We start from the raw sequence: 24952 nt of genomic DNA, 5'->3' as shown, positions 1-24952 counted from the left end.
CCAACCCTGGGCCCTTGATCTTCCCCCAAACTCTGCCCCAAAGGTCAGCGCTGGGCCGGGGCTGGGGACACGAATTCAGTCACCGAGAGCGGGGACAAGGGCTGGGATTTGGGAAGGGTCTGGGGAATGTGGACATTTGGGGACACAACAATAGGGGTGGAGTCAATAGCATTGGCATCATGGTCATCCCCATCAGCCCCAGCAGCTTTGGCACAGAAAAAGGATCCGGCATCCTTGTCCTGCAGGTCGATCATGGTCAGTGCTGTGAAGCTCTGCCCGTTGTCCCTGGAGGTCCTGACCCGGCCCTTGACTGATGGGGCGCAGTATGTGAAACACCCAGAGCTGTGGATCCCCGCGAGCCATTCCAGCACCTGCCTGGGTCTCTGGCGTATCCATTGCATTGAGTGACCCCCGAAACTGAACCCGGACTCTCGGTAGAGGAGGCGCAGGGATCCCCCAGGGGGCTGGATGTCCCCCCTGCACTCCAGCAGGGTCACGGCCACCCGGAGCCCTGCGGGACAAAGGGGAGATGGGGATGAGGCAAAAGCTCAACCCTTGACCCCAATCCTGACTCTGGACCCAAAACTGGGACCCTTGGAGTTCATCACGGTCCTCCCACGTGGGTCCCACCTCTTTTTCCAGGTTGCCACGCCTGCTTTAAGGCCCTCGACCAATAAGGTTCCTCATCCCCATCTCCCCTTTGTCCCACAGGGCTCCGGGCGGCCGTGACCCTTCTGCAGTGCGGGGGGGACCTCCAGCCCCCCGGGGGGTCCCTGCACCGCCTCTGCCGAGGGTCTGGGTTCAGTTTCGGCAGTGTCACCCTGTTCTGGATCCGCCAGAGACCCGGGCAGGAGCTGGAGTACATTGGAGAGATAAACCCTTGTGGCAGCACCTGGTACGCACCATCGGTCAAGGGCCGGGTCACGATCTCCAGGGACAATGGGCAGAGCTCAGTGACGCTGAGCATGAACAACCTCCAGGACGAGGATTCTGGATCCTATTTCTGTTCCAAACGTCCTGATGCTCGTGGTGGTGGTTATAGTGTTGATGCTATTGAGCAGCTATTGGGGACCCCCATCTCCCCAAACCCTAACCCCAGACCCCACTCCCGACCCTTTGTCCCAACCAGGCACAGCTTTGGCCCCAAATCTCAGCTCCTGGCCCCACATCTTGGCCCCAAGGAGAGGCATGGCCAGGAAGGTCATTTTGCCCCCTTACTTGGCACAGGTGAGGCGACACCTCCAGGGCTGTGCCCAGCTCCGGCCCCTCAGGTTGGGCAGGACCTGAGGGAAATTTAGGTTGGAAATCAGGAAAAAGTTTTTCATAAAACGAGTCAAAAAGAAGTGGATTGGTTTGCCCGGGAAGGGATGGTGTGACCAACCCTTGGTGGATTCAACAAAGCCTGGAGGTAGCACTGGGTCCCAGGGATGAGGAGTTGGGGCTGGGTTGGACTCGAGGGTCTTGAAGGTCTCTTCTAAGCTGTGAATTCTGTGAATTCTGTGAATTCTGTGAATTTGGACACACAGTTTTGGAGGATGAGAACAAACCCTGAAGAATAGAGTAAGGGGTGGAGCTTTGAAGGCATGACCAGGGGAGGAGCAAAGGTGGGGTCCCAGCCATGGGGGTTGGATGGAGGCCAAAACCATCAGCACCATAACCAGCCCAAGCACCAAAATGTTTGGCACAGAAATAGGATCCGGAATCCTCGTCCTTGAGGTTGTTCATGGTCAGCGTTACCGAGCTCTGCCTGTTTCCCTGGAGATCGTGAACCGGCCCTGCACCGACGGTGAGTATTTGGTGCTGCCACCGCTGCTGATCCCTGCCAGGAATTGCAGCCCCTGCCTGGGTCTCTACCGGATCCAGTGCATGTCAGAACTGCCAAAATTGAAGCCGGACCGATGGCAGAGGAGGCGCAGGGACCCCCCGGGGGGCTGGAGGTGCCCCTCGCACTCCAGCAGGGTCACGGCCGCCCGGAGCCCTGCGGGATAAACGGGAGATGATGGAAATCAAAAGTCTGATTGGTCAAGGGCCTCCAAGTGGGTGTGGCCAGATGGACAAAGGGGTAGAATCCTCCTGGGGGGAGGGTGATAAACTCCAAGGATCCCAGTTTTGGGCCAACAGTCAGCATTTGGGTCAGTGGTTGAGCTCTGGCCTCATCCCCATCTCCCCTTGGTCCCGCAGTGCTCCGGGCGGCCGTGACCCTGCTGGAGTACAGGGGGGACCTCCAGCCCCCTGGGGGCTCCCTGCGCCTCCTCTATCGAGGGTCCAGCTTCAGTTTTGGCAGTTTTGGGATGGGCTGGTATCGGCAGAGGCCTGTGCAGGGGCTGGAATTCATTGCCAGCATCAGCAATGATGGTGCCAGCACATGGTGTAGGCCATCGGTCAAGGGTCGGTTCACGATCTCCAGGGACAATGGGCAGAGCTCGGTGACACTGACCATGAACAACCTCAAGGACGAGGATTCCGGATCCTATTTCTGTGCCAGGGCTTTTTGTGCTGGTTGTTGGGCTATTGCTAATCATGGTGACAATGCTGTTGATAGCGTCAAACTTCTAGATTTTGCTCCTGTCCTATCATTGCATCTCCAAATTTTCAATTTTCGTCCCAAACCTCACCGCTTGTCTCAGATCTTGACCCTTTGTCCCTATTTGCATCAATGGTCAGCACTGACCCCAAACCCTCACCTGTTTCTGCCCCAAAACTCAACCATTGGCCCCAAACCCCCCTGACTCACCCCTGACCCTTTTTCCCAGCCATGCCCCCGTTGCCCCAACACTGCCCATTGGCCCCTAACCCTCCCCTGGGTCTGGCCCCAAACTCAACTCTCGGCCCCAAATCTCCCCCTTGTGCCCCATAAGTGCCCAAAGGGTCGAGATTTGGGGACAGCGGGTGAGGTTTATGTCAGCGGCTGTGGCTGGGAGCCCAAAGTGGCGATTTGGGGCAGAATCGGGCGAGTTTTGGGGCCAAAGTAGGAGGGTTTGGGGCAGAACCAGTCAGGGTTTGGGGTCTTTGGTCACCATTGGTGGAAATGGGGGAGATCTGGGCAAATGGGTCAAAAATGAGGTCAAGGGCAGAGATTTGGGTAAAGGTTCTGAGATTTGGGGACAAGAGGGGCTCAGACGAGGGCGCTGCCGCCACCGGCACGGTCAATAAAGGCAGCAGCAGCCCAAGCAGCACAAGCAGCTTTGGCACAGAAAAAGGATCCAGAATCCTCGTCCTTGGGGTTGTTCATGGTCAGCGTCACCGAGCTCTGCCCGTTGTCCCTGGAGATCGTGAACCGACCCTTGACCGACGGGGCGTACAAGGTGCCGGAACCATCGCTCCTGATGTAGGCGACGCATTCCAGCCCCTGCCCGGGTCTCTGGCGGATACATTGCATGGCAAAACTGCCGAAACTGAACCCGGACCCTCGGCAGAGGAGGTGCAGGGAACCCCCGGGGGGCTGAAGGTGCCCCCCGCACTCCAGCAGGGTCACGGCCGCCTGGAGCCCTGCGGGACAAAGGGGAGATGGGGATGAGGCCAAAGCTCAACCCTTGACCCAAATCCTGACTCTTGGCCCCGAAATTGGGACCCATGGAGTTCATCATCCTCCTCCCAGGTGGGTCCTGCCCCTTTTCCCAGCTGGCCACATGCAGTATGGGACATTCAACCAATCAGCTTTCCCATCCCCATCTTCCCTTTGTCGCGCAGGGCTCCGGGCAGCCGTGACCCTGCTAGAGTGCAGGGGGAAACTAAAAACCCCCCAGGGGGTCCCTGCGCCTCCTCTGCCGAGGGTCCGGGTTCAGTTTTGGCAGTTTTGGGATGGGCTGGTATCGACAGAGACCCAGGCAGGGCTTGGAACACATCGGAGGGATCCAAAGCGATGGCAGCACCTACTATGTGCCATCGTTCAGGGGCCAGGTCACGATCTCCAGGGACAACGGGCAGAGCTCGGTGACGCTGACCATGAACAACCTCAAGGACGAGGATTCCGGATCCTACTGCTGTGCCAAAAACGCCTATGATTGTTGGGGTTGGGAGGCTCATGCTGCTGGTTCTAATTTTGGTCCTGACCCCATCCCTGTGTCCCTACCTGTCCCCATTTCCCTGGTCATTCCCTCCAGCCCGTGACCCCATTTTTGCCCCTCCCAGACCAAAATCTGGCCCTCTTTTCCCCAGTCTTGAGCATTTGCACCCAGATTTAGGGACCTTGGTTGAGCCTTGGAGCCAAGAGTTGAGTTTTGGTTCCAGGAGCTGAGATTTGGGGCAGAACCAGCTGAGTTTGGGGCCCATGGTCACAAGTTAACCCCGCTGAGATCTGGGGCACAAAGGGCAGAGTTTTAGGCATGAACAGTTGAGATTTGGGTCAAATGCCTAAAGCTGTAAGAGAAATGTTAGAGGTGAGGCAATGATGGTGGAGATTGGGGGAAAACTGACAAGGTTTTGGGACAAGGGCAAAGATTTGATGGTAGAAAGTAGGAGTTTTTGGATGTCTGTGAGCCCAGTGTCAGGTGATGGGGCCATCTCCGGCATTCTAAATATAATTAGCACCAGAACCACCAGTACCAGGAGATTTGGCACAGAAATAGGTGGCGGAATCCTCGTCCTTGAGGTTGTTCATGGTCAGCGTCACCGAGCTCTGCCCGTTGTCCCTGGAGATCGTGACCCGGCCCCTGAACGATGGCGCGTACCAGGTGCTGCCACCACCATTACTTTTATCTGCAATGTACTGCAGCCCCTGCCTGGGTCTCTGTCGATACCAGCCCATGGCAAAACTGCCAAAACTGAACCCAGACCCTCGGCAGAGGAGGCGCAGGGACCCCCCGGGGGGCTGGAGGTCCCCCCCACACTCCAGCAGGGTCACGGCCGCTCCCCCATCCCCAAACCTTCACCGGTTTTGCCCCCAATTTCCTTTTGTTTGTCCCCAAATCTCCAACAGATGTATCCTGAATGGTAAAGTTCCTTAAACCGTGCAATTAGTCCCAATCCACCCATTAAATAATTGTACACCTCCACCTGACTTTTGCATCGCCTCATCGCCATCTCCCCTTTGTCCTGCCGGGCTCCGGGCGGCCGTGAGACTGCTGGAGTTCGGGGGGGACCTCCAGCCCCCCGGGGGGTCCCTGCGCCTCCTCTGCCGCGGGTCCGGGTTCAGTTTCGGGACTTTCTCCATGCTCTGGCTGTGTCAGAAACCCGGGCAGGGGCTGAAATACGTTGCAGGGATCTGGAGCAGTGATTCCTACACCGCGTATGCGCTGTCGGTCAAGGGCCGGTTCACAATCTCCAGGGACAACGGGCAGAACTCGGTGATGCTGACCATGAACAACCTCAAGGACGAGGATTCCGGATCCTATTTCTGTGCCACGGGTTATTATACCAATGCTGCTGCTAGTGATGCCTGTGGTATTGTCCCCATCCCTGTCCCTGTGTCCCCACCTGCCCCCGTTCCCCAGACCCTTCCCCAATCCCCAGCCCCTGACCCCATTCCTGTCCCCGTGTCCCAGCTCTGAGCTGACTCTGCCCGAATCTCAGCTCCTGACCCCAAACCTCAGCTCTGAGCTCCACGTCCAAACCAAATTCCCCAAAACTGACAGGGATGTCCCAGATCCGGCCCCACCGTGCCAATCTGCCTTTGCTTTGTGTGATTGGCCACAAACGTCTCGCGGTGAGCTGCGCCATTGAGTTCTGTGTGTGTTGCCGGGGCCGTGAGCCGCCGGCACCTCCCCATGGCCACAGCCCGGTGAGGAGAGCGATAGTGGGAAACCAAACGGCTCCAGAGGGGTTCCCACAGCCCCGTCCTGGTGGGGATTGGGACAGAGACACCCGGGCGGGGATGGGCCAAGGGCTGAGGTTTGGGGGAAATGTTGGGGGTTTGGGGACAGGTGCGGACACTGAGATGGGTGCGTGGATCCACTGCTAGGGTCTTCACCATTAGCAGCAGGGCCCCAATCACTAGCATGAAAAGATTTGGCACAGAAATAGGATCCGGAATCCTTGTCCTTGAGGTTGTTCATGGTCAGCGTCACCAAGCTCTGCCCGTTGTCCCTGGAGATCGTGAACTGGCCCTTGACCGATGGTGCGTAGTTTGTGGTCCCATCACTGCTGTAGATACTCGCGAGCCACTCCGGCCCCTGCCCGGGTCTCTGGCGGACCCAGTACATGGGGTAACTCCCGAAACTGAACCCGGACCCTCGGCAGAGGAGGCGCAGGGACCCCCTGGGGGGCTGGAGGTGCCCCCCCTCACTCCAGCAGGGTCACGGCCACCTGGATCCCTGCGGAACAAAGGGGAGATGATTAAAAATGAGAAATATGATTGGTGTAGAAGGGGAAAAGGTGCGTGTGTTCCAGAAAAAAGGGGCTGGGCCCACATGAAAGGGGCAGCAGGAGCAGCCGGGACTGGAGCCTGAGGGAGCTCAAGGCCAAGCCTGGGATGTGCTGGGGTTGGGGTCCCAGGGGGGTTTGGGGGTTCTTAAGGTGGTATTGCGTTTGAAATCAATGTGGAACCCTGAGGAGAAGGTGTCTAATTAATTAATGAGATTATTGAGTTTAATTCCAGCTTTTGAGGAACCTCAGGATACCCAAAAAATCTGGTGGAGATTTGGGACAAAACCAGGGGAGTTATGAGTGAAATTGGTGAAGGTTTTGGGATGGGCTCCGGGCGGCCGTGACCCTGCTGGAGTGTGGGGGGGACCTCCAGCCTCCCGGGGGGTCCCTGATGTTGCTGTGCCGAGGGTCCGGGTTCGATTTCGGAAGTTTCACCATGTTCTGGATCCGCCAGAGACCTGGGCAGGGGCTGGAATGGGTGGCAGTGATCTGGAGCGATGGTGGCACCATGTACGCCTCATCAGTCAAGGACCGGTTCAGGATCTCCAGGGACAACGGGCAGAGCTCGGTGACGCTGACCATGAACAACCTCAAGGACGAGGATTCTGGATCCTATTTCTGTGCCAAATGTTTTGATGCTGGTTGCTATGATGGTTCTGCTGTTGCTGAACATTTTGACCCGATCCCCATCCCCGTGCCTCCCCCTGTTCCCGTTGCCCAGACCCTTCCCCCAAACCCCCAGCCCACACCCAGCCCTTAGCCATTGATCCCAACCTTGCTCTGCCTCGGCCCCAATTCTCACCCGCTGACCCCAAACCACAACTCCTGACCCAAATCTCCTCTTTCTGCCCCAAAACTTTGCTGTGATGGTCGGGGTTTGAGGCCCCGGGTCCTGATTTGGGGACAAAAGTTCAGGACTCATGTCAGTGGCTGTGGCTGGGAGCACAAGTGGGGATTTGGGGCAGAATCGGGTGAATTTTGGGGCCAAAGCAGTTGGGATTGGGGCACAACCAGTTTGGGGGTTTTGGCTACGTGGTTCGCGTTGTTGGAACTGGGGGAGATCTGGGACAAAGGGTCAAGAATGGGGTCAGGGGCTGAGATTTGGGGGAGGAGTCTGGGGACTGGGGACAGGAGGGGATCCAGTCAAGGGCAAGAGGCCAAGAGCAGAGACATCATTACACCAACTGGCACCAGCAGCCTTGGCACAGAAATAGGATCCGGAATCCTCGTCCTTGACATTCATGGTCAGCGTCACCGAGCTCTGCCCGTTGTCCCTGGAGATCCTCAACCGGCCCTTGACCGATGGCACGTAGTAGGTGGTGCCACCAGAGTTGTTGATCCCTGCGACGTTTTGCAAACCCTGCCCGGGTCTCTGGCGGATCCAGTACATTCCATAATCCCCTAAATCGAACCCGGACCCTCGGCACAGCAACGTCAGGGACTCCCCGGGGGGCTGGAGGTTCCCCCCACACTCCAGCAGGGTCACGGCTGCCTGGAGCCCTGCGGGACAAAGGGGAGATGGGGATGAGAAACCTGATTGTTAAAGAGTGCCAAACTTGGTCTGGCATGCTTGAAAAAGGGGCGGAACCCACGTGGGAGGAGGATGATGAACTCCAAAGGTCCCAGTTTGGGGCCCAGAGTCAGGATTTGGGTCAAGGGTTGAACTTTGGCCCCATCCCCATCTCCCCATTTGTCCCACAGGGCTCCGGGCAGCCGTGACCCTGCTGGAGTGTGGGGGGCACCTCCAGCCCCCCGGGGGGTCCCAGACGTTGCTGTGCCACAGGTCTGGGTTTGATTTCGGCAATTTTGGGATGGCCTGGATCCGCCAGAGACCCGGGCAGGGGCTGATGTGGGACGGAACCATCACCAGCAGTGGTGGGTGCACCAGGTACGCAGATTTAGTCAAGGGCCGGTTCAGAATCTCCAGGGAAAACGGGCAGAGCTCGGTGACGCTGACCATGAACAACCTCAAGGACGACGATTCTAGATCTTATTTCTGTGCCAAGGACAACGATGGTCACCGTGCTTATGCTGATGCTGGTTGGGGAAGTTGTAACTGCAAAGCCTTATCAATATGATTGCCTGGCAAAAGATTTTCAGAATACGGAAACCATCAGCGAGATTGAAATGAAAGCAAGCTTTGAGATCCCTCAGTGACTGAACAACTGGAAAACAACGGCGTGGCAGGCTGAAGGTGATCCCATTTTGATGGAACAACACCCTCTGCCTGCAGACAGCACCAAGGGTCAGAGTAGACCCCACAGCCTGGCAGAAGGGGCCAAAGAGGATATTTTAGGGTTTAAAGTTAGTCCAAAAAGGAGTTTTTAGTGGTTAAATTAGTCCAAAGAGGAGTTTTTAGGGTTTAAAGTTACTCCAAAAAGGAGTTTTTAGGGTTTCCAAAGAGCCGGTCTTAGGCTTGGCAGAAGGGGCCCAAAGAGGAGTTTTTAGGGTTTAAAATATAATAGAGTACAGTAATGAAATGATTCTTGTAGGCTGTGTGTAAATGCTGTAGGGTTTGTATATTGGACCAGATTGGTTAGTGAGAATTAGAATATTCTACAGAGAAGAAGATTTATTGTATTGTGGTGGGAACCTCACTCTCTTACCCTTTTATTCTCTTACAGTTTTATGTTCTTACCCTTTTACACTCTTACCCTTTTATTCACTGACTTTTTCACTCTCTTACCCTTTCCATTCTCTCACCCTTTTACTCATTTACCTTTTTTACTCTCTTACTCTCTCACCCTCTCATCCTCTCTCCCCTCTCTTCTCTCAGCCCTGTTCCAGCTGTGCCTGGCAGCTCCCAGCAGGGCCCTGCAGTTCATCCTTTGCAATAAACCCCAAATTCCACAACCTGGCTGCAGAGATCTCTAGTGTCCATCCGTCTGTCCCGACTGTCCTGCTCCCGAATGCTCCTGCAGTGCTGGATAGGGATCTGGCCATGCACGGCACATCTATAGCACCAGCTCCATAACCAGCACCACCAGCAACAGCTGCTTTGGCACAGAAATAGGATCCGGAATCCTTGTCCTTGAGGTTGTTCATGGTCAGCGTCACCGAGCTCTGCCCGTTGTCCCTGGAGATTGTGAACTGGCCCTTGATCGACGGCGCGTAGCCAATATTGGCAGCACTTTTGCTGATCCCTGCAACGAATTCCAGCCCCTGCCCGGGTCTCTGGCGGACCCAGCTCATTCCAAAACTGCCAAAACTGAACCCGGCCCCTCGGCAGAGGAGGCGCAGGGACCCTCCCGGGGGCTGGAGTTATCCCCCGCACTCCAGCAGGGTCACAGCTGCCCGGAGCCGTGCGGGACAAAGGAGAGATGGGGATGAGAAGCTGGATTGGTTATGGACCCAAAGTGGGCATCGCCATTCCAGAAGAAGGGTGTGGGATCCACCTGGGATGACTGGCAGGAGTTGCAGGAGGAGGATGGGGCAGTCCAAGGGTCCCAATTTGGGGCCAACATCAGGATCTGCATGCAGGAATCAACATTTGGGTGGATTCGTTCCCTCATCCCCATCTTCCCTTTGTCCCGCAAGACTCCGGGTGGCCGTGACCCTGCTGGAGTGCGGGGGGGACCTCCAGCCCCCCGGGGGGTCCCTGCGCCTCCTCTGCCGAGGGGCCGGGTTCAGTTTTGGGAGTTTCTCCATGTTCTGGGTGTGGCAGAAATCCAGGCAGGGGCTGGAATTCGTTGCAGGGATCAAGGACAACGGTGGCAGCATCGCTTACGCACCATCATTCAAGGGTCGGTTCAGGATCTCCAGGGACAACGGGCAGAGCTCGGTGACGCTGACCATGAACAACCTCAAGGACGAGGATTCCGGATCCTATTTCTGTGCCAAATGTTTTGATGGTGGCTGTGCCAATAGTCATGGTACTGTTGGTCTTGCATTTATTGCTGATTCTGGTCTTGGCCCCAAATCCCTCCACTTTGTTCCCAAATATCCCATAGTCCTCTGATCTCCTCACCATCAGCCCTTTTCATCAAATCTCAGCCATTTTTCCTCAAAGTCAGCCCCTGTTGCCCCAACTTCCGAATGTCTCCCAGTTTTCCCCATTTAACCCAAATCTCCCTTAGCTCCCCGGGCCCTGATTGAAGAAGGCCTGAACTGGATCCCAGGGTTTAATATTTGGGGCCAATGGTTGAGTTTTGGGGCAGGAGCAGGAGAGGGTTTGGAGTCAGTGCTGACCATTGGGGCAAATGGGGGAGATTTGGGACAAAGGGTCAAGGGCTGAGGTTTGGGTGGAGGATCTCAGGACTGGGGACAGGGGGGGAACTCAAAGACCGGGACTCAGGAAAAACCACCATGGCCAACATCACCACAGTCAATATCGTCACCAGCAGCAGCAGAAGAACTATCATCCCCATCCTTGGCACAGAAATAAGCGGTGGAATCCTCGACCTTGAGGTTGGTCATGATCAGCGTCATCAGACTCTGCCCGTTGTCCCTGGTGATCATGAACTGGCACTTGACCAATGGCGCGTACCAGGTGCTGCCACCACTGCGGATGTAGGCGATGACCTCCAGCCCCTGCCTGGGTCTCTGTCGGACCCAGCTCATGGCAACACCCCCGAAATTGAACCCGGAGCCTCGGCAGAGGTGGCGCAGGGACCCCCCGGGGGGCTGGAGCTCCCCCCGCACTCTAGCAGGGTCACGGCCACTCGGAGCCCTGCGGGAAAATAGGGAGAAGGGGATGAGGCCAAACCTCAACCCTTGAGCCATGTCCTGACTCTGGGCCACAAACTGGGACCCATGGAGTTCATCATCCTCCTCCCAGGTGGGTCCTGTCCCTTTTTTCCCGATGGCCAGGCCCACTTTGAGGTCCTCAACCAATCAGGTTTCTCATTTCCATCATCTTCCCTTTCTCCCGCAGGGCTCCGGGCGGCCGTGACCCTGCTGGAGTGCGGGGGGGACCTCCAGCCCCCCAGGGGGTCCCTGCGCCTCCTCTGCCGAGGGTCCGGGTTTGATTTTTGCAGTTTTGGGATGGGCTGGTATCGCCAGAGACCCGGGCAGGGGCTGGAGGACATTGCAGATATCAGTAATGGTGACAGCACCTGGTACGCACCATCAGTCAAGGGCCGGCTCAGGATCTCCAGGGACAACGGCAGAGCTCGGTGATGCTGACCATGAACAACCTCAAAGTCGAAGATTCCGCCATCTATTTCTGTGGGAAATCTGTCAATACTGGTGGTCCTGTTGCTGTTGCACATGGGGACCTTCCCAGTGATTGCCCCACACCAAACACAGCACCCCCACCTGTCCCCGTTCGCCAGACCCTTCCCCAGCTCCCAGCCCCTGACCCGGCCCGTGACCATTTCTCCATTTCCCTTTCCTCTCTCCGGCCCCAACCCCCAACCCTTGGCCGTTGATCTTCCCCCTAACTCTGCCCCAAAGGTCAGCGCTGGGCCCGGGGCTGGGGACACAAATTCAGACACCGAGAGCGGAGATGAGCGCTGGGATTTGGGGGAGGGTCTGGGGAATGGGGACATTTGGGGACACAGCCATGGTGGTGGTGCCAATCCCACAGGCGTCAATATCATCGGCGTCATAATCAGCACCCCTGGCACAGAAATAGGATTCGGAATCCTCGTCCTTGAGGTTGTTCATGGTCAGCGTCACCGAGCTCTGCCCGTTGTCCCTGGAGATCCTGAACCGGCCCTGCACCGACGGCGTGTACCAGGCATGGGCACCGTTAGCGTCGATCAGCGCCAGCATTTCCAGCACCTGCCCGGGGCTCTGGCGGGTCCAGGTGATGGAGTGAGCCCCGAAACTGAACCCGGACCCTCGGCAGAGGAGGCGCAGGGACCCCCTGGGGGGCTGGAGGTCCCCCCCACACTCTAGCAGGGTCACGGCCACCCGGAGCCCTGCGGGACAAAGGGGAGATGGGGCTGAGTAGATGCAAAAGTCAGAAGAGCTGTCTGAATAATTAATGGATGGACTGGGGCTAATTGCAGGGGTGAAGGCACTTTACTATTCAGGATACCTCTGTTGGATGTCTGGGGACAAACAAAGGGAATTGGTGGCAAAACCACTGAAGGTTTGGGGATGGGGGAGCGGCCGTGACCCTGCTGGAGTGCGGGGGGAAACTCCACACCCCCAGTGGGTCCCTGCGCCTCCTCTGCTGAGGGTCTGGGTTCAGTTTTGGCAGTTCCACCATGTACTGGATCCGCCAGAGACCCCGACAGGCACTGGAGTGGCTTGCGGGGATCACCAGTGGTGGCACCACCGCCTACACGTCGTCTGTCAAGGGCGGGGTCACGATCTCCAGGGACAACGGGCAGAGCTCGGTGACGCTGACCATGAACAACCTCAAGGACGAGGATTCAGGATGTGATTTTTTTGCCAAATCTGTTGATGATGGTACTGGCTGGGAGACTGTTGCCTATCGTGTTGACCCCATGTCCTTTAGCAGAGTGCACAGAGATTGCGCGAGCTCCAGGGAGGATTGAGACGTAATAGCAGGAACTGCTCAGTCATGATGGAACAGCAAAATAATCTCCTGTCTTTTGCCAACCGCCCCACATCTTCTCTCTGTAACCCCATTTGTGCCTTCTCCCTGACCCTCACTGTTGGACACATTTGGATCCCCTTGTACCCTATAAAAGGGGCTGGTTTAGCCCATCTGACAGGAGAAGAGCTGTTGCTGGAACCCCTCACAGATCCCTCAATGAACCATGGCTGTGGAACCGCCAGGACCTCTCCTTGTCCTCTCTGTCCATCTGTTTCTGCCCCAGCCAAAGGCGCCCCAGTGAGTGAGCAAAGAGCTGAGATCCTGAGAGCTGAGAATCCCTAACGAGCTGAAATCCTGAGAGCTGATAATCCATAAAAGATCTGGAATCCTGAGAGAGCTGATAATCAATAAAAGAGCTGGAATCCTGAGAGCTGAGAATCACTAAAGAGCTGAAGTCACTGAGCTTGCTGAGATGGTGGCATCTCTGAGCTGATTGGCTGTTCGGGCACTCTGTCGCCCAGAGTTATCCAGATCGGCCAGCATGGCTTGGGGATCAGCCTAAATCTGATATCTGGGTCTTATCAGGGTTGGGACAAAGGGACAGGAAAGGGGTCAGGGCTTGGGGATAGAGGGAAGGGCCTGGGGAATAGGGACAGGAGGGGAGCAAGGGCACGGGGACGGGGACAAAATGATAAGAATCAGCATAAGCCAAATTATCACCATAAGCACGTTTGGCACAGAAATAAGTGGCGGAATCCTCGTCCTTGAGGTTGTTCATGGTCAGCGCCACCGAGCTCTGCCCGTTGTCCCTGGAGATCCTGAACCGGCCCTTGACTGAGGGCGCGTAGTAGGTGTCAGCACCATCGTACCTGATCCCCACGACCCACTCCAGCCCCTGCCCGGGACGCTGTCGAGCCCATTCCATTTCAAAACCCCCAAAATTGAACCCGGACGCTCGGCAGAGGAGGCGCAGGGACCCCCCGGGGGACTGGAGGTCCCCCCCAAACTCCAGCAGGGTCACGGCCGCCCGGAGCCCTGTGGGACAAAGGGGAGATGGGGATGAGAAACCTGATTGGTGAAGAGAGTCCTAGTTGGCCTGGCATGCTTCAAAAAGTGGCGGGACCCACCTGGGAGGAGGATGATGAACTCCAAGGGTCCCAATTTGGGGCCAAGAGTCAGGATTTGGGTGTAGGGTTGAGCTTTGGCCTCATCCCCATCTCCCCTTTGTCCCACAGGGCTCCAGGCGGCCGTGACCCTGCTGGAGTGCGGAGGGGACCTCCAGCCCCCCGGGGGTTCCCTGCGCCTCCTCTGCCGAGGGTCCGGGTTCCCTTTCGGCCGTTCTGATCTGCACTGGATCCGCCAGAGCCCCGGGCAGGGGCTGCAGTGGGTGGCCGCCATCGACAGCCACGGTGGCACCGACTACGCGCCGTCACTGCGGGGCCGAGTTGCGATCTCCAGGGACAACGGGCAGAGCTCCATGACCCTGACCGTGAACAACCTCAAGGACGAGGATTCCGGATCCTATTTCTGCGCCAAGGAGTCCAGCACTAACATTGCTGCTGGTGCCCTCGAATCTATTGACCCGTCCCCATCCCTGGGTCCCCACCTGTCCCCATTCCCCAGGTCCTTCCCTCAACCCTTGATCCCATTGGTGACCCCCACGGACACAAATCTGGCCCATTTTCCCCAAATCTCAACCATTTGCACCCAGGTTTGGGGACCTTGGCTGAGACTTGGTGCCAAGAGCTGAGGTTTGCGGCAGAACCAGCTGAGTTTTGGGCCAACGGTCAGAAGTGATCCCCACTGAGATCTGGGGCACAAAGGGCAGAGTTTTGGGCATGAACATTTGAGATTTGGGTGAAAGGCTGAAAGGCGCAGAGAAGTGGGACACGTAAGGCAGTGATGGTAGAGATTGAGGGAAAAGGGTCAAGATTCAGTTTTAAGAGTAAAGATTTGAGGGTAGAATGTGGGAATTTTGGGATGTCTGTGAGATCAAAGGCAGGGTGGGGCCATCATAACCATCGTCAATATAACCAGCACTACTAGAACCACGACCATAAGCATCTTTTGCACAGAAATAGGATCCGGAATCCTCGTCCTTGAGGTTGTTCATGGTCAGCGTCACCGAGCTCTGCCCGTTGTCCTTGGACATGGTGAACTGACCCTTGACTGATGGCGCGTAATCGGTGCTGCCACCATTGTTGTAGATACTTGCAACAAATTCCAGCCCCTGCCCGGGTCTCTGGCGGATCCAGTACATTCCATAATCCTCAAAACTGGACCCGGACCCTCGGCAGAGGAGGCGCAGGGACGCCCCGGGGGGCTGGAGGCCCCCCCTGCACTCCAGCAGGGTCACGGCCGCTCCCTCATCCCCAAACCTTGATCAGTTTTGCCCCAAACTCCCTCTGTCTGGCCCTAAATCTCCAACAGAGATTTCCAGTATTGTAAAGTGCCTTCAACCCTGCAATTAGGCCTGATCCTCCCATTAATCATTTGGACAGCTCTGCCTGATGTTTGCATCACCTCATCCCCATCTCCCCTTTTTCCCGCAGGGCTCCGGGCGGCCGTGGCCCTGCTGGAGCGCCGTGGGGACCTCCAGCCCCCCGGGGGTTCCCTTCGCCTCCTCTGCCGAGGGTCCGGGTTCAGTTTCGGCAGTTTTGGGATGATGTGGATCCGTCAGAAACCTGGGCAAACGCTGGAATACATCGCAGCAATCAGCAATGATGGTGGCAGCACCTGGTACGCGGATTCAGTCAAGGGCTGGTTCAGGATCTCCAGGGACAACGGGCAGAGCTCGGTGACGCTGACCATGAACAACCTCAGGGACGAGAATTCTGGATCCTATTTCTGTGCCAAATCCTATAACAGTGGTACTGGTATTGATCGTATTGATCTCGGTGCCATCCCCATCCCCGTGTCCCCCCCGTCCCCATTCCCCAGACCCTTCCCCCAAGCCCCCAGCCCACACCCAGCCCTTGATCATTGATCCCAACCTTGCTCTGCCTCGGCCCCAATTCTCACCCGCTGACCCCAAACCACAACTCCTGACCCCAAATCTCCACTTTGTGCCCCACCACTTTGCTCTGAGGGCAGGGGTTTGAGGCCCAGGTTCCGATTTGGGGGCAAAGGTTCAGGATTCGTGTCAGCGGCTGTGGCCGGGAGCACAAAGTGGGGATTTGGGGCAGAATCTGATTGGGGGTTTTGGCTCTGTGGTTGGTGGTGTTGGAAATGGGGCAGATCTGGGACGAAGGGTCAAGAACGGGGTCAAGGACTGAGATTTCGGGGAAGGGTCAGAGATTTGGGAACAGGAGGGGCTCAGAAATGGTGATGCCACCACTGGCATGGTCAGTATAAGCAGCAGCGCTACCAGTGCTGTAAGATTTGGCACAGAAATAGGTGGCGGAATCCTCGTCCTTGAGGTTGTTCATGGTCAGCGTCACCGAGCTCTGCCCGTTGTCCCTGGAGATCCTGAACCGGCCCTTGACCGATGGCACGTATCCGGTCCAACCAGCATTGTTGGTGATCCCCGCGACCCATTCCAGCCCCTGCCCGGGTCTCTGGCGCACCCAGTTCATCCCATAACTGCTGAAACTGAACCCGGCCCCTCGGCAGAGGAGGCGCAGGGAGCCCCCGGGGGGCTGGAGGTCCCCCCCGCACTCCAGCAGGGTCACAGCCACCCGGAGCCCTGTGGGACAAAGGGGAGATGGGGATGAGGCCAAAGCTCAACCCTTGACCCAAATCCTGACTCTTGGCCCCAAACTGGGACCCTTGGAGTTCATCACTGTTCTCCCAGTGATGACCTCCAGCCCCCTTTGCCCCAACGCTGCCCATTGGCCCCAAACCCTGCCCTGGGTCTGGCCCCAAATGCAACTCTTGGCCCCAAATCTCCCCTTCGTACCCCGAAAGTGCCCCAAGGACCGAGATTTGGGCTGAAATTGGGCAAATTTTGGCACCAGCTCAGTTGGCTTTGATGCAGAACCAGTCGGGGTTTGGGGCCACAGTTGTGTGAACCGGCCCTTGACCGCAGGCGGGTATCTGGTGTATCCATCACTGTCAATGTCTGCCACAAATTCCAGCCCCTGCCCGGGTTTCTGGCGGATCCAGATCATTCCAAAATTCCCGAAATCAAACCCAGATGCGCGGCACAGCAACGTCAGGGACCCCACGGGGGGCTGGAGGCACCCCCCGCACTCCAGCAGGGTCACGGCTGCCCGGAGCCCTGTGGGACAAAGGGGAGATAGGCATGAGGCCAAAGCTCAACCCTTGACCCAAATCCTGATTTTTGGCCCCAAATTGGGACACTTGAAGTTCATCCTCCTCCTCCCAGGTGGGTCCCGCCCCTTTTTCCAGCTGGCCACACCTGCTTTAAGGCCCTTGACCAATCAGGATCCTCATGCCCATCTCCCCTTTGTCCCGCAGGGCTCCGGGCGGCCGTGACCCTGCTGGAGTGCGGGGGGGACCTCCAGCCCCCCGGGGGGTCCCTGCGCCTCCTCTGCCAAGCATCTGGGTCCGATTTTGGGAAATTTGCGATGGGCTGGGTTCGACAGAGACCCGGGCAGGGACTGGAATACATCGCCAGCATCACCAGTTATGATGGCAGCACCAGGTACGCGGGTTCAGTCAAGGGCCGGTTCAGGATCTCCAGGGACAGCGGGCAGAGCTCGCTGACGCTGACCATGAACAACCTCAAGGACGAGGATTCCACCATCTATTTCTGTGCCAAGGATTCCTATGGTGGCTGGAATGCCGCCCATGCCATTGGTTTCACTCCTGGTGGTTGGGTTGGTGTTTGGGGTTTCAGCCCCGTCCCTGTCCCCAGCTGTCCCCAGACCCTTCCCCAAACCCCCCTGTCCCACCCCTGACCCTTTGTCCCAGCCCCGCCCCCTTTGCCCCAATACTGCCCATTTGCCCCAAACCCTCCCCTTGGTCTGGCCCCAAACTCTACTCTTGGCCCCAAATCTAATCCTTGACCCCCAGTAGTGCCCAAAGGGCTGAGATTTGGGGACAGTGGGTGAGGTTTGGGTCAGCAGCTGCGGCTGGGAGCCCAAAGTTGGGATTTGGGGCAGAATTGGGTGATTTTTGGGGCCAAAGCAAGAGGTTTTGTGGCAGAACCAGTTTGGGGGTTTAGGACAGAACCAGTTTGGGGGCTTTGGCTCAGTGCTTGGTGTTGGACTGGGGCATGTTTCTGGGTAAACTGTCCAAGGGTCAGGAGGAGAAGGCTGAGATTGGGGAAAAATGATAAAAACTGGGGGAAAGTGCAGAGTTGGGGCAGCAATGGCAGAATTTGGGGGAAAATGACAGAGATTTGGGGGAAAGGGCTGGGATTTGGGGAGGGATCAGAGAATTCTGTGATACTTGGGCACAGAGAGGAGAGGGCTTGGGACCACAGCCACCAAAACCATGGTCACCAAAAGAAGCAGCATCCTAATCACAACTACTGACAGAATATTTGGCGCAGAAATAGGTGGTGAAATCCTCGTCCTTGAGGTTGTTCATGGTCAGCGTCACCGAGCTCTGCCCGGTGTCCCTGGAGATTGTGAACCGACCCTCGACCGACGGCACGTAGCCGGGGTTGGAACCACTGCTCCAGATCCCCGCAAGCCATTCAAGCCCCTGCCCAGGTCTCTGACGCAGCCAGAACATTCCATAATCGCCAAAACTGAACCTGGACCCTCGGCAGAGGAGGCGCAGGGACCACCCGGGGGGCTGGAGGTCCCCCCCGCACTCCAGCAGGGTCACGGACGCCCAGAGCCCTGCGGGACAAAGGGGAGATGGGGATGGGAAACCTGATTGGTCCAGGGAAAAAAACTGGGAGGGTCAAGCCTGATAAAGGATTGGGACCCACCTGGGAGGAGGATGATGATGAACTCCAAGGGTCCCAGTTTGGGGCCAATAGTGGGGATATTGACGTCAAGGGTTGAGCTTTGGCCTCATCCCCATCTCCCCTTTTTCCCGCAGGGCTCCAGGCGGCCGTGACCCTGCTGGAGTGCGGGGGGGACCTCCAGCCCCCCAGGGGGTCCCTGCACCTCCTCTGCCGAGGGTCCTGGTTCAGTTTTGGCAGTTTTGGAGTGGGCTGGTGTCAACAGAGACCCGGGCAGGGGCTGGAATGGCTTGCAGGAATCAGCAGGAATGGTGCTTACACCGACTACGGACAATCGGTCAAGGGCCGGTTCATGATCTCCAGGGACAACGGGCAGAGCTCGGTGACGCTGACCATGAACAACCTCAAGGATGAGGATTCCGGATCCTATTTCTGTGCCAAGGGTGCTGGTGCTGCTGATAATGATGCCTATGGTATTGGCCCCACACGCATATTTGTGTCCCCACTTGTCCCCAACTGCCCCATCCCCTTTCCCCAGTCCCCAGCCCCTGACCCCATTCCTGTCCCCGTGCCCCAACCCTGCCCTGACTCTGCCCCACATTCTCAGCTCCTGGCCCCACACCTCAGCTCGGGGCCCACTTGGGGCCATTTTGGCTCCTGAGCTCTCCTTGGCCATTCTGACCCTGCCCTTCACCGATGGAACGTTCCAGGTGACTCCACCCTTGCACCCCACTGCTTCTCTCAGCATGGGACCCTCGACTCGAGATCAACTTGAAAAATTTAATTTCCCCAAAATTTCATGTGTTTTTTGGGTAAAAAAAAGGGGGTTTTCTCCAGAGAGAGGATTCTAGCCCAGCCCCAAGGAGCAGCCCCAGACACCGCGGCCGCTGAGGGAGAAGTGAAGCCCCAGGTGGGAGCGAGGGAGGGAGGGAAGGAGGAGAAGACGCCGCGATTTTGGGGCTCCACAGCCTCCCCCCACTTCCTCCCCAGCAGCTGCCGGGGCCCGGCCGGGGCAGGAAAGGAAACAGAAATTTCCTGGTTTTGGTCATTGTGAACATCTGTGTTTGGCAGAAGGCAGCTCAGCCTCGGGGCGCTGCGGCAGAGCGCCGGCTGCACAAAAAGCTCTGTGTGCAAAGGGCCCTGGAGCGATCCCCGTTCCACACTGGGATGGAGGGGAACTGGGGGAGATTGGGGAGAATTGGGAAAAATTGGGAATTGGGGAAGTGATGGTGGAGTTTGGGGGAAAATATCTGAGATGTGAGAAAAAGAGCCAGGATTTAAGGGAAGGATCAGAGAATGCTGTGATTTGTGGGAACACAGAAAAAAGGGCTTGGGACCACAACCACCATCAACACCATAAGCATAAGCACCATTACCACAGCCACTGCTGTAACATTTGGCACAGAAATAGGATCCGGAATCCTCGTCCTTGAGATTGTTCATGGTCAGCGTCACCGAGCTCTGCCCGTTGTCCCTGGAGATCCTGAACCGGCCCTTGACCGATGGCGCATAGAAGGTGTTGGCACCATCACTGCTGATCCCGGCCAGCCATTCCAGCCCCTGCCCGGGTCTCTGGCGGATCCAGAACATGGAGAAACTCCCAAAATCGAACCTGGACCCTGGGCAGAGGAGGCGCAGGGAACCCCCGGGGGGCTGGAGGTGCCCCCCGCACTCCAGCAGGGTCACGGCCGCCCAGAGCCCTGCGGGACAAAGGGGAGGTGATGGAAATGAAAAACCTGATCGCTTGAATGTCTCATAGTGCATGTGGTCTGCTGGAAAATGTGATGGGACCCGCTGGGAGGTGTATGATGAACTCCACGAGTCCCCGTTTGAGGCCAAGAGTCAGGATTTGGGCCAAGGGTTGAGCTTTGGCCTCATCCCCATCTCCCCTTTGTCCCGCAGGGCTCTGGGCGGCCGTGACCCTGCTGGAGTGCGGGGGGGACCTCCAGCCCCCGGGGGGTCCCTGATCCTCGTCTGCCGAGGGTCCGGGTTCAGTTTCGGAAGCTATGACGTGTTCTGGGTGCGCCAGGGACCCGGGCAGGCGCTGGAGTGGCTCGCGAGTATCAGCTACAATGGTGGTTGGACCGCATACGCGCCGTCGGTCAAGGGCCGGTTGACGATCTCCAAGGACAACGGGCAGAGCTTGGTGACGCTGACCATGAACAACCTCAAGGACACGGATTCCGGATCCTATTTCTTTGCCAAGTGTGTTGATGATCATGCTGGTTGGGAGAATGTTGCCTGTCGTTTTGTCCCCATCCCCATCGCTGTTTCCCCCCTGTCTCTGTTCCCCAGACCCTTCCCCAATCCCCAGCCCTGACCCCATTGATGTCCCTTGTCCCAACTCTGAACTGGCTCTTTCCCAAATCTCAGCTCCTGGCCCCAAACCTCAGCTCTGGGCTCCATGTCCCAACCAAATTCCCCAAAACTGACGACGATGTCCCAGATCCGGCCCCACCGTGTCAATCTGCCTTTGCTTTATGTGATTGGCCAGAAACCTCTTGTGGTGAGCTGCGCCATTGAGTTCTGTGTGTGCTGCCGGGGCCGTGAGCCGCCGGCACCTCCCCATGGCCACAGCCCGGTGAGGAGAGCGATGGTGGGAATCCAAACGGCTCCAGAGGGGTCTCCACAGCCCCGTCCCGGTGGGGATTGGGACAGAGACCCCCTGGCAGGGATGGGCCCAGGGCTGAGGATTGGGGGAATTGTTGGGGGTTTGGGGACAGCTGGGGACACTGAGATGGGGGCGTGGATCCACCACTGGAGTCTTCACCATAAGCAGCAGCATTCCAGCTATAAGCATCAGCACCCTTGGCACAGAGATAGAATCCGGAATCCTCGTCCTTGAGGTTTTTCATGGTCAGCGTCACCGAGCTCTGCCCGTTGTCCCTGGAGATCGTGAACAAACCCTGCACCGATGGCGCATAGCAGGTGGTGCCACCATTGCTGTAGATGCTCGCGAGCCATTCCAGCCCCTGCCCGAGTCTCTGGCGGACCCAGTACATGGGGTAACTCCCGAAACTGAACCCGGACCCTCGGCAGAGGAATCGCATGGACCCCCCGGGGGGCTGGAGGTTCCCCCCGCACTCCAGCAGGGTCACGGCCGCCCGGAGCCCTGCGGGACAAAGGGGAGATGATTAAAAATGAAAAATATGATTGGTCTAGAAGGGGAAAGGTGCGTGTGTTGCAAAAAAATAGGGCGGGGCCCACCTGGGAGGGGCAGCAGGAGCAGCAGGGACTGGAGCCGGAGGGAGCTCAAGGCCAAGGCCGAGATGTGCCAGAGTTGGGGTCCCAGGGGGGTTTGGCGCTTGTTAACCTGCTATTGCGTTTGAAATCAATGTGGAACACTGAGGAGAAGGTGTCCAATTAATTAATGAGATTATTGAGTTTAATTCCAGCTTTTGAGGAACCTCAGGATACCCAAAAAATCTGGTGGTGATTTGGGACCAAACCAGGGGAGTTATGAGTGAAATTGTTGAAGATTTGGAGATGGGCTCCGGGCGGCCGTGACCCTGCTGGAGTGCGGGGGGGACCTCCAGCCCCCCGGGGGGTCCCTGACGTTTCTGTGCCGCGGGTCCGGGTTCGATTTCGGGAGTTTTGGGATGGGCTGGATCCGCCAGAGACCCGGGCAGGGGCTGGAATTTGTCGCAAGGATCAGTGGCAGTGTAGGTTACACCGCCTACACGCCATCGGTCAAGGGCTGGGTGGCGATCTCCAGGGACAACGCACAGAGCTCAGTGACGCTGACCATGAACAACCTCAAGGACGAGGATTCCGCTGTTTAGTTCTGTGTCAAACCTCCTGGTGGTGGTGGTGCTGCTCCTGCTGATTATATTGACGGTGCTCGTGCTGTCCCCATCACCTTGTGTCCCCCCCTGTCCCCGTTGCCCAGACCCTTCACCCAAACCCCCAGCCCACACCCAGCCCTTGACCATTGATCCTAACCTTGCTCTGCCTCGGCCCCAATTCTCACCCGTTGACCCTAAACAACAACTCCTGACCCCAAATCTCCTCTTTGTGCCCCAAAACTTGATTCTGAAAGTGGATACTTCTGGTCATGGGTTAAGATTTTGGTCAACTGTGTGGTCGAGAGTGGAGAATTTGGGGCAGAGCCAGGGCAGGGTTGGGAGATGGGGTCAGAAATGGGGTGAGGGGCAGAGTTTGGGAGAAGGGTCTGGGGAACCGGGAGAGGTGGGGACACAGCCATGGGGATGGGGTAAAAACCATCAGCAGCAGCACCCCAAGTATCATAGGCAGCTTTCCCGCAGAAATAGGAACCGGAATCCTCATCCTTGAGGTTGCTCATTGTCAGCGTCACCGAGCTCTGCCCGTTGTCCCTGGAGATCCTGAACCGGCCCTGCACTGATGATGCATAGGCGTAGCTGGATCCATCGTTCTTGATCGCTGCGACGTATTCCAGTCCCTGCCCGGGTCTCTGACGAACCCAGAACTGAATTCTGAAACTGCCGAAACTGAATCCGGACCGTCGGCAGAGGAGGCACAGAGACCCCCCGGGGAGCTGGAGGTCCCCCCCGCACTCCAGCAGGGTCACGGCCGCCCGGAGCCCTGGGGGACAAAGGGGAGATAGGGATGAGGCCAAAGCTCAACCCTTGACCCAAATCCTGACCCTTGGCCCCAAATTGGGACCCTTGGAGTTCATCATTCTCCTCCTTCTTCTCCTGCTGGACCTCCCAGGTGGATCCCACCCACATCTGGATCTCAACATGCGAACATTGAGCCACAGCCAATCAGGTTTCCCATCCCCATCTCCCCTTTGTCCCGCAGGTCTCTGGGCGGCCATGACCCTGCTGGAGTGCGGGGGGGACCTCCAGCCCCCCGGAGGGTCCCTGCGCCTCCTCTGCCGAGGGTCCGGGTTCGATTTTGGGAAATTTGCAATGGGCTGGATCCGCCAGAGACCCGGGCGGCGGCTGGAATTCATCGCGGCGATCTGGGACAATGCTGGTTGGACTGGGTACGCGGATTCAGTCAAGGGCCAGTTCAGGATCTCCAGGGACAACGGGCAGAGCTTGGTGACGCTGACCATGAACAACCTCAAGGACGAGGATTCCAGATCCTATTTCTGCGTGAAATCTCGTTTAACTAGTGGAGGTTGGGGTGGTGCTCGAGCTGTTGATTTTTTTGGCCCTGTCCCTCTCCCCATGTCCCCAACCCTGTCCCCGTTCCCCAGATCCTCCCTCCAATCCCCAAGCCCTGACCCCATTCCTGTCCCCTGTCCCACCTCTGAACTGGTTCTGCTACAAATCTCAGCTCCTGGCCCCAAATCAGGGCCACTGTCACCCTGAGCTCACCTATGACATTGATGCCTCGCCATGGCCGTGTCCCCCAATGTCCCCGTTCCCCAGCCCCTTCCCCCAGTCCCCAGCCCCTGACCCCATTCCTGTCCCCGTGTCCCAGCTTTGAACTGGCTCTGCCCCAAATCCCAGCTCCTGGTCATGTACCTCAACTCTTGGCTACGAGTCTCAACGAAGGTCTCCCAAACCTGGGTGCAAATGGTTGAGATTTGGGGAAAATGGGCCAGATTGGAGTCCATAGGGGTCAACAATGGGGTCAAGGGCTGGAGGGAAGGATCGGGGGAATGGGGATGGGGGGGACACAGGGATGGGGATGGGGTCCAACAGCAGCACCAGCAGCAGCAGCACCCCAACCAGCAGAAGCACATTTGGCGCAGAAATAGGATCCGGAATCCTCGTCCTTGAGGTTTTTCATGGTCAGCGTCACCGAGCTCTGCCCGTTGTCCCTGGAGATCGTGAACCGGCCCTTGAACGCAGACAGGTATCGGGTGTATCCATCTCTGTCAATGCCTGCGACGAATTCCAACCCCTGCCCGGGTCTCTGTCGAACCCAGCCCATCCCAAATCTGCCGAAATTGAACCCGGACCCGCGGCAGAGGAGGCGCAGGGACCCCCCGGGGGGCTGGAGGTTCCCCCCGCACTCCAGCAGGGTCACGGCCACCCGGAGCCCTGCGGGACAAAGGGGAGATGGGGATGAGGCCCTGGACCCAGGCGTAGGCTGGGCTGGGGTTGACCAGATCCGAAAAGGGACCTGGACCCACCTGGGAGGGCCAGAAGGATCGGGAGGAGGAGAAAGTGCCACAAATTGGGACCAAAATCAGGATCTGCATTCAGGAATCAACACTTGGGTGGATTCATTCTCTCTTCCTCATCTACCCTTTCTCCGCTCCCCCATCCCCAAACCTTGGTCAGTTTAGCCCCAAACTCGCTTGGTCTGGCCTCAAAACTCCAACAGAGATTTCCAGTATTGTAATGTGCCTTCAAAACTGCAATTAGCTCCAATCCACCCATTAATTAGTTGGGCAGTCCGTCCTCGACTTTGCATCGCCCCATCCCCATCTCCCCTTT

At 57.5% G+C, this 24952-nt stretch overlaps 5 gene segments (V, D, J or C); 2 read left to right on the top strand and 3 right to left on the bottom strand.

The window, feature by feature from the left end:
- The first annotated feature begins 12458 nt into the window (after nucleotides 1-12458).
- LOC128946190 (Ig heavy chain V region 914-like) lies at nucleotides 12459-14397 on the top strand. The segment is given in 3 exon segments: nucleotides 12459-12557; nucleotides 13998-14316; nucleotides 14378-14397. Coding segments are annotated over 3 exon segments (438 nt in total).
- A 144-nt stretch (nucleotides 14398-14541) lies between these two features.
- On the bottom strand, nucleotides 14542-15288 carry LOC128946189 (immunoglobulin heavy variable 3-64D-like). The segment is given in 3 exon segments: nucleotides 14542-14564; nucleotides 14798-15132; nucleotides 15278-15288. Coding segments are annotated over 3 exon segments (369 nt in total).
- A 756-nt stretch (nucleotides 15289-16044) lies between these two features.
- LOC128946188 (immunoglobulin heavy variable 3-21-like) lies at nucleotides 16045-16434 on the bottom strand (the record flags this gene model as incomplete). The annotated part of the segment is given in 1 exon segment: nucleotides 16045-16434. A coding segment is annotated over 1 exon segment (390 nt), but the record flags the coding sequence as incomplete, so codon positions are not given.
- A 747-nt stretch (nucleotides 16435-17181) lies between these two features.
- Nucleotides 17182-17490, top strand: LOC128946154 (immunoglobulin heavy variable 3-23-like; the record flags this gene model as incomplete). The annotated part of the segment is given in 1 exon segment: nucleotides 17182-17490. A coding segment is annotated over 1 exon segment (309 nt), but the record flags the coding sequence as incomplete, so codon positions are not given.
- Nucleotides 17491-18890: 1400 nt separating this feature from the next.
- On the bottom strand, nucleotides 18891-21804 carry LOC128946187 (immunoglobulin heavy variable 3-23-like; the record flags this gene model as incomplete). The annotated part of the segment is given in 3 exon segments: nucleotides 18891-18899; nucleotides 19977-20275; nucleotides 21783-21804. Coding segments are annotated over 3 exon segments (330 nt in total), but the record flags the coding sequence as incomplete, so codon positions are not given.
- Nucleotides 21805-24952: the final 3148 nt, after the last annotated feature.

The sequence above is a fragment of the Melozone crissalis genome, unplaced genomic scaffold (genome assembly GCF_028551555.1).
Source record: "Melozone crissalis strain CALT ecotype California unplaced genomic scaffold, PUWL_Pcris_2 ptg000077l_1, whole genome shotgun sequence".
Classification (NCBI taxonomy): domain Eukaryota; kingdom Metazoa; phylum Chordata; class Aves; order Passeriformes; family Passerellidae; genus Melozone; species Melozone crissalis.
The sequence above is the reverse complement of the archived record's forward strand: the minus strand, read 5'-3'. Positions and strand labels throughout refer to the sequence as shown.